This window comes from Corvus hawaiiensis, chromosome 3 (assembly GCF_020740725.1).
Source record: "Corvus hawaiiensis isolate bCorHaw1 chromosome 3, bCorHaw1.pri.cur, whole genome shotgun sequence".
NCBI lineage: Eukaryota > Metazoa > Chordata > Aves > Passeriformes > Corvidae > Corvus > Corvus hawaiiensis.
In genome coordinates, this window is record NC_063215.1 from 38,084,132 (window position 1) to 38,098,399 (window position 14,268).

Genomic DNA, 14,268 nt, shown 5'->3' on the forward strand with positions numbered 1-14,268 from the left:
CAGTGGTTGAGGCTGCGGGGCTGAGCGGCGGAGGCAGGCAGCCGGCGGGCAGCGGCGCAAGCAGGCGGCAGCGCTGCAGGCAGGCTTCCACCTGCTGGCCACCAGCGGTTCCACAGCTGCTTTTCCGCGCTGCCTGACGCCACGGATCCCAGCAGATGGGGGCCTCGCAGGAATGACCGCACAGTGAAGCCATCACGGCCCAGGGGCCAGGGTGGGTCAGCAAAGAAGTCTTTGTCATGCAGTTTGGTGTATCAGGGTGCAGTCATGCACCTTTGTCATGCAGTTTGGTGTATGCTGTATTACCCCAGCATGAAAGAGGCTGCAAACAGATGTGTATTTGTATCTGGAAGGAAATGACACCTTCCTGATAGCCTCTGGCCAAGGCAGAGGATTGGAAAGGATGCTTACTGCCCAGGGTGGGGGAAGCGTCAAAAAAAAAATCCAGATTGCCATAGTCCACACTCGCTCCAATGTGCGGGTAACTGGAGGCTTCAGGAGAGCCAGCTGAGCAGCTCCCATGGGTGGTAAAATTCACCCAGAGATGCAACAAACCAGAATAAAATAGATCTACCCTCCTTCCTCACTCCCTCTCCAAAAGGCATCACTCTCTAGCTATGGAAAGATGCTTAGCATTAGTAGGTTTGTTTATGGCTTTGATTTAAATGGCAGTTTTTCCTTCATTGAACTCTCAGGCACCTGAAAATGGGCTCTGATTTCTTAGGCTAAATCCTTCCCACTCCGTCTCTGGCAACAGCAAATTTGTTGTCAGAGGTTTGATACTAATAGCATTTGAATGGTTTATGTTTAAAGGAAAATAAGGTCATTATTCCAGAGAGAAATCCAGAGCTAATAGAAGGAGAGATAGTGGTTTGAGATGCTCTGGGCAAGGACCCAAAAAGCAGACTATTAGCATGTGGAGTAGCAAGTTTATGGCTTTGCAGGACAGTGTGCTGTTGTCAGCCCAGAAACAGTCCAGGAAAATCAGAAATCTCCAGGAATTCAATCTGTGGTATGGAGGAACACAATGGATGAGGTTTGTGCTGAATATATAAAGCATGACATGTACGGGAATACATCATACCCTTCCCATGATTGTCATCAGTGGTCAGTGCAGGGTGTCCTATGCTACCACCCAGAGTTGAGCTCTGAGAATGCTGCTTTTCCAACATTAAAAAAAAAAAAAAAAAAGAGAGAGAGAGAGAAACCATCTTCCCCTCTACAATAAAATGTTTCTTTTCAGTATTTGTCCTTGAAAACTTTTCAAACTTTTTCCTTCTGTTGACTTCCTTCATTTCCCTAGCTTCTCAGCAAAGGCTGAGCAAAGAAACTAAATAAATCCAGAAAAATACAGAGCAGACATATCTAAAGCAGCATGTTTTGAGACAGAAAATGTTGGTGAATTTTTCTTTAAGATTTTTTATTTTAAAACTGCAAAACTCAAGATTATATTGAGATTTCTAAAAAAAGGTTGTCTGTTTTTTTGTCTTTTTCTAGTGCTGGAGGTTGTTATTAATCTGTACATGCTTTTTGCACATGGATTCTGAAGCTCTTATTAGAGCGTATCTCTTCATTTTACACTAAAGACATTGTCCAGAGTGCCAGAGCCAAAAAAGCCATTAACAATCTTCAGACTGGCATCCCTTTAACAGTGACTTCTTTCATAGCCCAGACAAAGTATTAGAAACCATTCAGCATTTTTGAGAGATGAGTAAGATGATCTAATGGGGCTGTTTCATCCCTGATGCCAATAGTTGGATGTTTTCATCTCGTTGCTCACTTTGTATTGGTGTCACAAATTTTCTCTCAGCTATAAATGTGGCCTGTAATTTCCATTACAGCACATACAGAGTTGTCCATGAGTAAAAAGTAGGTGGATTTTGCCTTGTGCTGAGAAGCATAAAGCTGCTCAGAGACTTTACTGGTAAAAAGCAGTGTATGAAAAAGGCTCAGAGAGGGGCTGTTGACCATTTTCTCTGCTCATGTTAGTACCCAACCCGCATTGCTTGCATGGCAGCCTGCTGGGAAGCCTCCTTTGCACACCCAGGTACTATCAGCTGACAGACCTTTGGTAGTCAGGGACTTCTGGACATGTATTCCCTGGGCAGCAGCCCCGTGGTGTTTCTCTCCACCCCTCTCGTCTGCCACAGTGTGTAGCTTAAGCTGCAGAGAAGTTTGGGGGTGCTGCTGGCTGGGCTGTTGCGTTGGAAGTACCTCAGTGGCGGTGCTTCTGTCCTCCCATTCTCAGGATCTGGGAAGCCTCAGGGGCAACATCACGGTCCTAGACAGGAGAACAGGGCTCTTCCAGGTCCCCCTAACACAAGTGTACATGAACGACAAAAACTCTAAGGAGCCATTTAAACAGAAATCAGTAGAGTTCAGCCTCGCTCACGTGTACCCCGCTCTGGCCATGCCAATCAGCTGCAAATTCAATCACCTGCCATGCCTCTTTTGAAGTCTCTGCCTATGACAGTATCTCTGCCACCAGCCTCTCTCCCTGTTTGAAGTCCTTTGCCTGCACAGAACTTACTTTGTTCTCACACTTCTTACAGATTTAATCTGCTTTCCGCAACTTGGCATCACTGCAGAAACGCAAGGTGAAACGGAAAAGAGATGAAAGAAAACCCCAGGATCTGAGAGATCCCATTTAACCTGCTGAGTATCCATGCTGCTGGGGAGATATGGGTCTCCTTTGCCTTCTCCTATTCACGTGTCACAAGTTGTGGAGCTTCTCCTGCTTCATGTACATTTATTTTGGGTAAGTCAGTGTTCCATAGAAGATAAAATGCTCAAGTAATATGGAATAATTCTTGCTTTAAGACATTATTGTCAAATTCCTCAGATCATCAGTAAATTAGTAGGAAGATTCTTATCAGGTAATGAATAAAACTAGGTGTAGTAAATAACCAGACCTCACATGTACAAATCACCTGCCTGCATGTGAAGCAGTTTTATTGTATCCATACCTTAGGTCAGAGGGTAACTACAGTGATTTTTAACCGGTAATTTTTGACACTATTTATCGGTATTCCAGGAGATTTAGCTTTTCAGTGAGTTTAGTTTTTGGTCCCATGACTTTGGGAGAATATCTCAGACCCTCTGCTGGGGTGGGTGCAAGCACCTCTGCAAGTTCCCCCTGCAAGGGTGACACTGGCACAAGCCTGGAAAGAAGGTGACACCTACAGAGTAGCCCAGGAACCAGCACCTAAGGCCTCCTCTCAGGGAATGTCTTAAGGAAGGGAGAGGAAAATCAGTGAGTCAGTGGAATGCCTTGCTTCCTTGCAAGTGGAAATAAACGTCCTGGGAGCCTCCTGATGGCGAGGAGGGTGAAAATCTCTGTGTGTGCATCCACCACATCATTGGCTGCCTGGATCTGGGCAGCTGCACAGTCCCCTGCCAACACCCCTGCTGCTTAAGCTGCCTTTGACCTCCTGCTTTTCACAGCCCATCTCACAGCCTGGTACAGCTGCACCCCTGCTCCTTGCACCTTCCCAGGGCGACTCCTTTAACACAAGCACCCATCGGACAGCCCCAGACACCCGTGGCTGAGGTCAGGGAACCTTCATCATCCCTCCAGCTGTGAGAGCCCTGGTGTGCCCCCACAAGGCCATCTTCTGCATCCCTGGGGCTCCGGGTCCACACCGTGCCCTACTCCTGCCTCACACCACCTCCTCTGCCACATCTGCGTCACCAGGCCATGGTGTAACATATTGTACTCTTTAGGAAACAAGCTCAGCGCTCCTGGAATTAGAATCTGAGTGACACTGGCTGAATCATAACCTTTAAAAAAATAGCAGGTTTGGTTTTTTGGGGGGTTTTTTTGTCTGTTTTTCCTGCAGTGGAACAAAGCCGGATTTAAAGGTCTGCTGTGGGTGGATGATTGCAACCCTTGATCCCCAGCCAGAAGCATTACATTACATAAAGAGTTTTTTCTTCATTAGGAATTAATCTGTGCTAACCAACTGTCAGCTGCTGGTAACGACTGTTTATTAACATGCTGCCCTCCCCAGACTAGGGGCATTTAACTGACTTATTACATTAGATGTAATATGAAAATGCACTTATCCATATCCCAGGCATTCACGTGGCACAGCTTTCCGCCTGTCTGCCCGCGCATGTGCTGGTGCAGGGGAGCAAGGGCAGCCAGGCAGGGCAGGGCAGGGCAGGGCCTCAGCCATCCTCCTGCCTCCCTGCTGCCTGGCTGCAGGGTGTAACCTCAGCTCACCAGCAGCTGAGCTGATAAAAGAGACTTGTCTGTGAAAGTCCTGCTTTGGATTATACTGGGAGCATTATTTGCCTCCATGGCAGGAACCAAAGTTTGCAGCAATGCTGTAGGCATGGAAAAGCCCTTCTATGCATTTATGGAATGCATGAGTTCATTGGTGGTTAAGTCATTGGTTTATTCTGCCTGGTGGGAGTTTTTTGAATGTTCAAAACTAGTCACTTCTGGGCTACAGGTAATCTTAACAGGTGTTGTGGAAAAGCTGGGGATGTTGCTCATGTACACACCAAAAAAAAAAAAATATTTCAAATTCCAGTCTCAAATCATGCCACTTCTTTTGCAGAAGGAAATGGTGGATGCAAGCAGGGCTTGTATGCCTTGATAGCAATAGGACAAGGAGAAACAGTTTTAAACTAAGAGACAGTAGTTTTAGATTAGACATTAGGAAGAAATTCTTTCCTGTGAGGGTGGTGAGGCACTGGAGCAGGTTGCCCAGAGAAGTTGTGGATGCTCCAACCCTGGAGATGTTCAAGGCCAGGCTGGATGGGGCTTTGAGTGATCTGGTCTAGTGGAAGGTGTCCCTGACCATGGCAGGGGAGTTGGAACTAGTTGATCTTTAAGGTCTCTTGCAACCCAGACCATTCTACAACTGAAGTAAGGCTGTTGTAAGATTTTTCTGTAAACAACCCGGGGGACTCTGAGGAGGATCTCAGACAAAGTGGAGGTCCCTTAGTCCAGGGAAGTGAAGAGCAGAGGAAACATGGGATATATCTGCACAAATTCAGGTACATAAACTTTCCTTCATACCCACAGGGCATAACAGACCTGGCAAGGCAGATTCAGCCGGGCTACCACTGAATACTTCCTAATTTTGAGGCTGGTTAATCACTGGCAGAAGCTCCCTGGGGAGGCTGTGGCATTGCAGGTTTTTAAGAGAAGCCTGCACAAGCACCTGCCAGAAGTGGTTTAAATGTGGTCAATGATGCCTCCAGGCACAGGAGCATCAGCTGCCTGGTCCTCCCCACAGCCCTGTTTGGCCTGACTGTTGTGGCAGCACTTGGCATGGCAGCCTTGTCCTGGTGGTGGGGACGTGCCCCAAGACTATCATTCCTTGGCCAGAAAGGTGTTGGTGCTGGAGCTGTGCTGAGCCTTGCTGTGCTGTGCCTGAGACCTGGCACACACTGAGCCCTAGTGCCATGTGTGTGCTCTGCCCAAGCACTCAGGGAACCCAGCTCAGCAGCTTCACCCTCCTTATTCTTCCTGACCCTTGACAAAAATTTTTCAGCCTCTTTCTCTCTTCAGCTTGTTTCTGGGTCATTGCTGATCTCCTCTCACAGCCTTATGGAGAGCAGCAACAAGGATCAGGGTAGATACGAGGAGACAGTTGGAGGGGTGTCTGTTTGGCATGTGAAGCCTTTGACTCCATCACCTGCTCTACTGACAGCAGAAGCTCATGAGGCTGGGATGAGAGATGGATGAGGTCCTTGAGGTGTTTAGGGACCTCCAGATTCAGGGAGGCAGCTGGGAAATGGCACCGGGGCAGTTTAACACAACAGTGCTGAGCCTGGACAGGAAGCTGAGCCTGGAGGCTCATAAGAAATGAACATCATGGCATTCTGCTCCATACAGGCTGAGCCAGGGCCCAAAGACATGCCTTGGAGTGGACATGAAGCTTTGGGGCAGCCTCCGTACTGGAAATGGATGTGCCTGGAAGCAACTGTGAGCATTTTAGAGCTTAGGTGGCAGCTTAGCAGCCATGGGATGGAGAGACTGAGGAATGAAACTCTGGGTCTAAGGTTCATCCTGCGTGTCTGCTTCAGTCCTGGGTGCAGTCCTGGACAGCCCACAGGTGTTTCTCCTGTGGGAAGCCTCCTGGACCTGCACCCACCATCCAGCTGGGCCACGACACCTCTCCACCATTGTGTGTCATGCATCCACACAGCCTTGACTGAGACCTGAAGTGAGGGTAAGACTCAGACTTCTTTCTGAGGCTGCTTCCTTCTCTGTGAAATCAAACAAATTTTAATTTTTATTATTTTACCAAGCTGTTTTACCGCTTCCCAATTAAATCGCTTCAGCTAATTGGATTCATATAGTAAGGAAACCTTACAGAGTTTGTATTTGTGAAGCAGCCTCGATGGTTCCTTCCCTTGGCAGAGCACCAGCACAAAGGTGTTTTGCACTGGAGCTGTTAGTCACTTGTTTTTATGACTTTTGTCACCAGCTGAGACGTGGGAAGAATACTGACATTCTGTAATATTTACGTCAGCTACCAAAGAACTGAGGAGGAGAAAGCACAAATATTACAGCTGTGATTAAAGAAAAGCTGGAGAACCAAGGAGCAGCTAACGGCTTGGCAAAAATACTGCCTTTGGCACAGTCACAAAAATACTTTCATTTTGGGGGGAGGACTTTTTTCCTCTTCTTGCCTCTTTTGCTACTTTTTCCTCTTCTTTAAGGAAGCCGTGTCCTGCTAAGCACTGCTGCATCTGAGATATGGAGAGCCCTTCAGTGGGAGGCTGAGTGTGGGGAAGGGAAAGCTGATGAGCAGCATTGTTCCTGGACAGCATCACCAGCCAGCTCCAGGCGTTCCTGTACAGGTTAATGAGGTACAGAATCGCACAGAGCTGCTGCCCCAGCCTTACTCTGTGAGTGGTGGTGAAGGCTTATGGCAGCTCAGCAAGTGCCATTTCCATTTAGCAGCTCAGTTCAAAATCGAGTTGCATCTCCTGCGTCATTTAGGACATAGAGTGCCCAAGAGCCTGGGACAGACCCCCTGACCCCCAGTAATCAGCAGGGCCTCCCATTTCAGTAATTTCATTTGCTTTCTGTGTCATACACCAGCCCTTCTCCAAACAAAGGAGCCCTTTGAAGCAAGAGCTCCTCCTCCTCTTCCTCTCCTAGGTCACCACTGGGATGAAAGGGAAGTCTGATGTGGGAGGAATCTGACAGGAAGATCCTGCAAACAGACACCACCTTTTCAGACTGAGCACCAGCCTCCCTCATGGATGAAGAGAGAGCCCCCACCTCAGCCCCAGAATAAGAGAAACACTTCTTTCAGTGTGCCACCCTGGGAGCACCTCAGAGACCTTTGGGGCAGGGGCACACTGATCCCATAAAGAAAGTATCTCACAGAGGCACAGAACATGGGCCAAGTCCTGAGGAAAACTCCTTTGTCACCTTGCCTGGGGTGGCAGTTTGCATCCACGGCACCGTCATGGATGGTGGCTGTGGTTAGGGTGATGACCACCTAGGTGGTTAGTGTCTCCAGGTCTGGCCAAGCAGGAGTTTCCTTTCCTCCTCAGAGAGCCTTACAAAGTCCCCCCCAGCACCAGGCTTGAGCACCCAGAAATATGTGTTAGATGTCAAGGCTTCTATCTGGTGCAAATGATAGGATCTTTCTCCTGTGCAGCTCCCTGGAAAGCACCTTGTGTCCCTGCCCAACAGGTGAATAATTCTGCCTTTCCTGTTTTGTGGAACAGCAGCTCTCCTGAAATTCTAGACACAAAATAAGCAGGTTTTTCACTTGGATACTGCTGCAATTACAATCTGTGCAGAGCACTGAAGGTCTCCTCCCATCTGTACCTATAAAAATGTGGTCATTATGCACCTTAATAAGAAAGCTTTAAAATTCCATGTTTGAAATGAATTTGGACCCTAATAGAAATCCAGATAAAATGGAAAGAGCCAGGAGGCTAGAGAGTTTTACAGCTCTAATGTTCTGTCCCTTTTCCCAAAATATATTTGTTCAAGTAATTCAAACTGTCGTTACAATTAACTTGTCCTTTCATTTCTCTCTCTGAATTCCCTCTAAGCTAAACACACAATTTTCTTCTATAAATCTGTGTGACAAGTAGAGCAGTAAAATCTTTCCTTCTTTTTTTTCCACATCATTTATATGCATTTTGCATGGGTTGAGTTGCCAGGCATTTCTCCTAAGCTAATTTCTATGGTTGCAAGTGCACATATCCACACTCAGAGACCCCTAAAAGACTTGTGGTATAAGTCCAATTTGGACAACTGGCCAAAAGGAGTCTTCAGCATTTTCTCAAAGGGAGGAAGTCTTAAAAATCAGGTATTGTATTATCTGCTAAGGGCTTTGCTTCTTGCTCTGGGCAGTGGGCAATTCAGGGGTGTCCTGATTCCTGGCTGCCTTGCAAATGGAGTGCTGGGGCACACATTCTTGATGTAGCCCCTATCTCTTTAGTGCTGCAGGATGAGCTGGGGGGGGGTGGTACACCTGGGAGCTGTGCATGTCTCTCTCTGTTGGTGTGGAGGGGACTCTGCCCGTGGCTACCACAGGCACGTGGCACCTGTGTGAAACCCTGACCAAGGACCAGCTAAAAATACACATGGCCAGAACGGAGCCCAAACCTCTGGCCAAAATAGCTACACCACCTGCACTGCACCACCTCTCATGACTACCCTATGGCTGGTGGGGATCCCACCCCTTCTGGCAGAATATAACCTTTTCATGCCCAAATCAAGGAGAGGCACATGGTGATGTGTGATTCCCAGGCAACAAGTGCCTTGGGAAAATTGGATCCCCTCACCTTTGCCTCCACAGCAGGCTCTGCTCAGCCTGGCGGTCACTCCTGTACTTCCACAAGAGCTGGATGCCAAGAGTGGCACCTTTCCCCTGCTTGAGCACAATTTCCCTTCTCTCTTCATCTGAAATGATAATTCCTCTGACCAGGAAAGTAATGACCCTGATACATTATTTCAAATGTCATTTTTGCAAAGTAATTAATCAGCTTAATGTGGGACTGGATTACATTTTAATTTTAATAGTGCTAAATTCTTGCTGTTTTTTAAATAAATTTTCCTGCTCTTTACATTTTAGCAGGGCAGTATCTCACTTAGTTAGGCTGTACCTTGCTGTAATCTCTCCACTGTGGAAACTTGACAGAAAATAACCTTTATTCAGTGGTTCGGGCATCAGCCTCACCCATGCACATTTATTTTTGTTCCATAAATCGGCATTAGGGATAATAGCTGAGATCTGGTAGCTGGGACCTCGGAGCAGTTTTATCTTCCATTGGGAAGTGTGGAGACAATGTTTTCAAAGGCACACAGCAGGAATTAAATGAAAAGTTCTCATTTGTAGTCAAATGGAGATTGAGATATATACCTGTCGCTTGATCTTTTGAAAATGTGCCATCAATTGTAAAGCAATTATTAAACTTTCTTCAGTGTGGGTTGCAGTTTTCACAAAAGGTCTCCATAGCTTATAACTGTGATTAACAGCTCCCTTTTCCCAAAGAGCTTTGCATACTTCAAAGTACTCGCACGCTTCCACTACATTCCTTCCACCTTTTGAAATGTTTTTTACTTGAAATCAATTACAAATGAGGTGTTTATTCAAATCCTTTGCCCCTGGATATCAACTCATAGATAACAGATTTCCAAACAGAATTAAAATCACATTTTAAAGTTCACACCATGGAATGAACTCTTTTCCACTCTTTCCATCTGTTATTTTATTACCAGGTTTGATTACAACAACCAGCACAGTGGATTGTACCCATTGCACAAGTTTAGCCTCAGCATTGCTTGCATCCTTCTCAACACCTCCTTTTTCAGAAAAAAAAAAGTAGGAGAACCCATATTTTTTGCCAATACCTCACTTCTTGGCCCTTGGCTGACAATAAGAGCTTTTCTCCATTCAATGTAGTAAGTTTTCTGGGCATAATAAACGGTAATTTACATACAATATATTACAATTTCACATATGGACACTATTTAACGTAGGTACATATCCCAGTGTCTTCGTTTGTTATAGATTATGCCTGCATACACATTATACATCTGTGCACATAGATATATAGTTACTTTTTCTCAAAGACATGATTTGGTCAGAAGTAAAAGTAAAATGGAGCCAGACCTAGAATGAGCAGAGCTGGCATTTTCTCTCATTCCAATTGGACCAGGTTGTGCAGAGAAGGCATTTTCATCAGTGACCTCAATTTGCCCAAATCTCCTGTGCACTTCTGAAAATCCTGTCCTTCAGTAGGTTCATTGTCCGTCTGCTCAGTGCCTCCCAGGATTGGGTTGTATCCATCAAACAGCATTCAGAGCCCAGCTTCAGGCACTCCCTCTCAAAACGTTGGTTGGATCTGGCAACTGGAAGTTAGACAGTGCTCATGGAGTCTCTTGTAATCCAGGTGAAATCAAAGGTGAAATACATTGTCAATACCATACTTCAAATATTTGTTCTAGCTTCATGCCTAGCCAATCTTCTCTGAATAAACAGAAAAATACAATTCATAATGCTGACTGAAGGAGAACTCTTGGCTTTATTTGCATCTATACTTTTCATTTTAATTAATAATAAGCTTAAGTAGTGCCTAAGATAGAGGAGGGATTTTTTTTGCTCTAGTGGAAAAATACCCTCTTGATAGTTTTATAGGCTGATAAAAGCAGACATCAATATCAGTTATGTACACATGCAAATAAAATAACAGTAAGGTATCCTCTCCAAAAGATGCTTATTAGGCTTTAAAACTACAGGGAATGCTAGTACAAAGATGGTAGGACCTAAAGGATGTCTTTGCCATCACATAACTTCTAAGGGAACAGGAGGTGTAATAAAAAGAAATGGCAAAGTAAAGCACTAGGACTTCCTGGGTTTTGTGTGCCAGGAGGCATTATTCATCAACAGCCCTCACTTTTTGGCTATTTGTCTACATTTAACCCTGGTTTATTGTCATTATAATGCAGGGGAGTTGTAATAGCATCATAAGGCAGGAGAGATACCTGCTTTCTGCCAGCTGGACTGGTTCCGAGGATGCATTTAAGAACTCACTGGTAAGTAATACAAAATTGGATTCCCACTGGGTAACCTGCTCAGAAATCATAAGCATGCCCCCCACACATGCTAACTAAGCACATTAAGCCCCTCGGCACATTATGAGGTAGGTAAATCCTAGTGCTCCTCGCTTTCTAGATGGAGGAGCTGAGGCACTGAGAGGTTAAATGGCATGTGCCATGGGTAATGCCGAAAGACTGGCAAAACAGGGGAGCACAGGAACCAAGTTTCTACTCCCTGAACTTTCTGGTGACTTCATAGCGCAGTTCTGCTTCCTTTCCCCAGCAAAGGTCCCTTTGCTGCACTGTTCTGCTGCCAGCTGGGACATTGGCTCCTGTTTTACACTCAAAACTGCTAATGCTGAAGAACACACTCTTATGCCCAGGCTTTAACATCTCAAAAAATGAGTGATCTATTTCTTTCATATTTTTTGTGTCTTTCTTGTAGTGATCTCCGCCTGCCAACGTGAGAAGTATCCACGTTTCAGCTGCAGGAGCAATGAGTGGTAAATGCACTGAGCTGGTGGTGGCTCAGGAGACAGTGACAGGCTGGGCAATCCTGCCCCTCATATACTGTCCTTCCTCTTCTTGCCAGCAATTTCAGGGCTGTGTTTTCTTACTTCCATGACCAGACAGAACTCCATTCATGTCAGTTATTAACATGGCTGATTAAAGGGAAACATAGTTGTTAATTTTAGCTTCTCTCATCAATTTTGTTTCCACTAAATCGGTGCCATCATCAGCTTGACTTAAGCAGTAATATTTCTTAGGCAGTAATATTTGAGGCACAAGGGAAAATCTGGGTATTGTTGACAGCCAAGAGTTGACATTTCTTTGCCACCTTCTACGTCCCCTGAGATTTAGGATGTAAGAATTCCTGCTATGGTTAAGAAGAAAATTTCATGTGCCAACAAATACTTACAGTTACATCAGTATTCTTTGTTTGCTTTTTCTTTTTTCTAACCTCAGTCCTGGCACTTCAAGCTCAGCCCCCACTGCTCAGTTTCAGCTTGGTAAACAAGTGTTTTGATGTACATAATCTCCACGACAGCCAAAAACTCATGGTGTTTTCTTAAAATAAGGAGCACAAAAACTTGAGCATCACTGTCTTGTTGGTGTCGTGCTTCTACATTTGGGTTTTGCTGTCAGCATTGTTAGCAAAGAGAAGGGAGATATCACGGGATAGGAGAAGAACTGCCAAGCACGTAAGTTTGTTACAATGCTGTGCAGCAGCTTCAAAGGACTTACACAGACCTTGGACCAACAGTATTACTCTTGGCCATTTAATCTCTGACATGCCTCTGTTTCTGCAGAGAGGTTCTGGCAGACATATACCCCTTTTGATCCCAAATGCCTGAACAGAAGGGCATTGTGTTGACTGGGAGAGGCACATTGGGATGTACAGTTTGTCTGTGGACTGCACTTTGTAATCTAGAAAAAAAGCCTGCTGACTCAAACATACCACCTGTGCTCTGTAACCAGCCCAGCTGATCCTGGCCAGTCAGCTGTCCTAATGGTACTGACGAAGGTCCTATCCAGAGAGAAAGCAGAATCCGTACCCTTAAAGGAGGTGTTCTTCAGAAAACAATGGAAAAAAAATTACATTTGTATGCCAAAGAAAAAACAAAAGAATTTGCTCAAAAGCAGAGATTTTGTAAAAGGAAATGCTCATTCAGTTTCCTTACAGGAGCTGCACTGTCCAGACCTCCCCATGCAAGTTGCATTTATTTAATTCCTTACAGTTTACATGCGCACTGTCTTTGGTTGTCCATTGCACAGCAGGCACCACCAGCGTGGCCAGCCCCAAACGAGCATCCAGCACATTTGGTTGTATGGTGGACACGTATTTTCAAGTATGAGAAATGGCATGTGTCATAAAGCAAACGGGAGCAGGGGTGTGGGTTGGAAATCAACCAGCACAGCAACTTCCTCCATGAGGTCTGTGCATGGAATTGCCTTCTGGAGGATGTGTCCTCCCCTTTACCCTTTGAAGAAGCACTAAAATAATCAGGTTTCTGGCTTTGTGTCCAGATCAGACAAAAAAAATACCAACAAAAGAGTGTTTTGTAGCCATCTTCTGATTCAGTCACTGCTGTGCCAGCATGCTTAGCTAAAGACAGACCAATATATCAAATTAAAAACTATGTAGGTGCCTGGGAATATCAATCTTGAATATTTATCAATTGCATGAGTGTTCTGGATGATGCGCAAGCCCACATAGCCCCTCAGGCCTCTCTTCCTTGGTGAATTAGATTCATTGCTCATAGCTAAATGCACAACCACCTTTTCTGGTTTTTCTTTTTCTGGTACCATCTGGTTTCTTGTATATCCTGCCAGGCTGTTGGCATCAGATTCACTGTAGTTTCCATCCAGCATCATAGTTTTCGAGTGAGGTATTCCACATGAACATGAAAACTAGGGACATAAGCAAGAAATACAGCTGAATATTGGAAAAACACGTCAGCAACAGAAATTATGCCTTTCTATTAACAGACAGATGTAAACAGTGGAGTTCAAAATTTTGATTATTTTAAATTTCTCTTTGAACAAAAAAGTCACTTTTTTTTTCTTGTTTTCAAAATGAAGAAACAGGGTTTATCTCCACTGCTTGGACGAGCAGCTTCAGAAAAGATTAGAACAATGCTTTAGCAGACATATATAGTCTAAGCAAAAGATTTTCTTAGCTAGCTGTTGTTCAGGCTTACTGTCTTGAGGTTCCTTATTTTTCATTCTTTGTTTTTATAAATATTCATGGACAAGATGCAGTTTAATCTGTGGAAATGGCTTATCCAGTACATGTTATGGGAAGAAAAGGGCCAAGTTCTGGTTTCACAGATACACATTTTCTTCATAAATCTGATTTTAAACCAAGCAGAGGACCAGCTAAAAGCATAATGTAAAATACCAGCTCTGTTGGAGCTAACATCAAAACTTTCATTGGCTTCAGCAGCACTAGCATGCATCCCACAAAAAAATCCAATGAATACATATAGAATTTTGAATAGGAAATGCAGTCTTCTATCATTCAAAACCTTCAAAACCTTTTCCTGTCCCAGCAATATCGATTATGTATTTATGCACAAAGAAAATGGACTCCAAAACCTCCTTTCTGCTAGGAGCTCCTGTCTCTGATTTCCCACAGACCAATTTCCTCACCTAGTAATACTTTGCACCCTCCACCAACTTTGTTGTGTGAGTTTTCCAAGAACTTGTTTTCAAGGATATGTTCAGCTAAAGCAAAT

At 44.8% G+C, this 14,268-nt stretch overlaps 1 protein-coding gene across 2 annotated transcripts in view; it reads right to left on the reverse strand.

Annotated features, from left to right (window-relative positions):
• Positions 1-9,667: 9,667 nt before the first annotated feature.
• LOC125323270 (gamma-aminobutyric acid receptor subunit rho-2-like) overlaps positions 9,668-14,268 on the reverse strand; it is a 35,895-nt gene continuing 31,294 nt past the window's right edge. Inside the window, exons 9-10 of one of the 2 annotated variants that reach the window (XM_048298109.1) lie at positions 13,310-13,441; positions 9,668-10,342 (exon numbers count right to left, since the gene is read on the reverse strand). In XM_048298109.1, coding sequence (XP_048154066.1) covers positions 10,304-10,342; positions 13,310-13,441 — 171 coding nt within the window. In that variant the 3' untranslated portion in view covers positions 9,668-10,303. Of the gene's footprint in view, positions 13,442-14,268 lie in introns of both variants that reach the window. The other variant, XM_048298108.1, reaches the window with a different exon arrangement.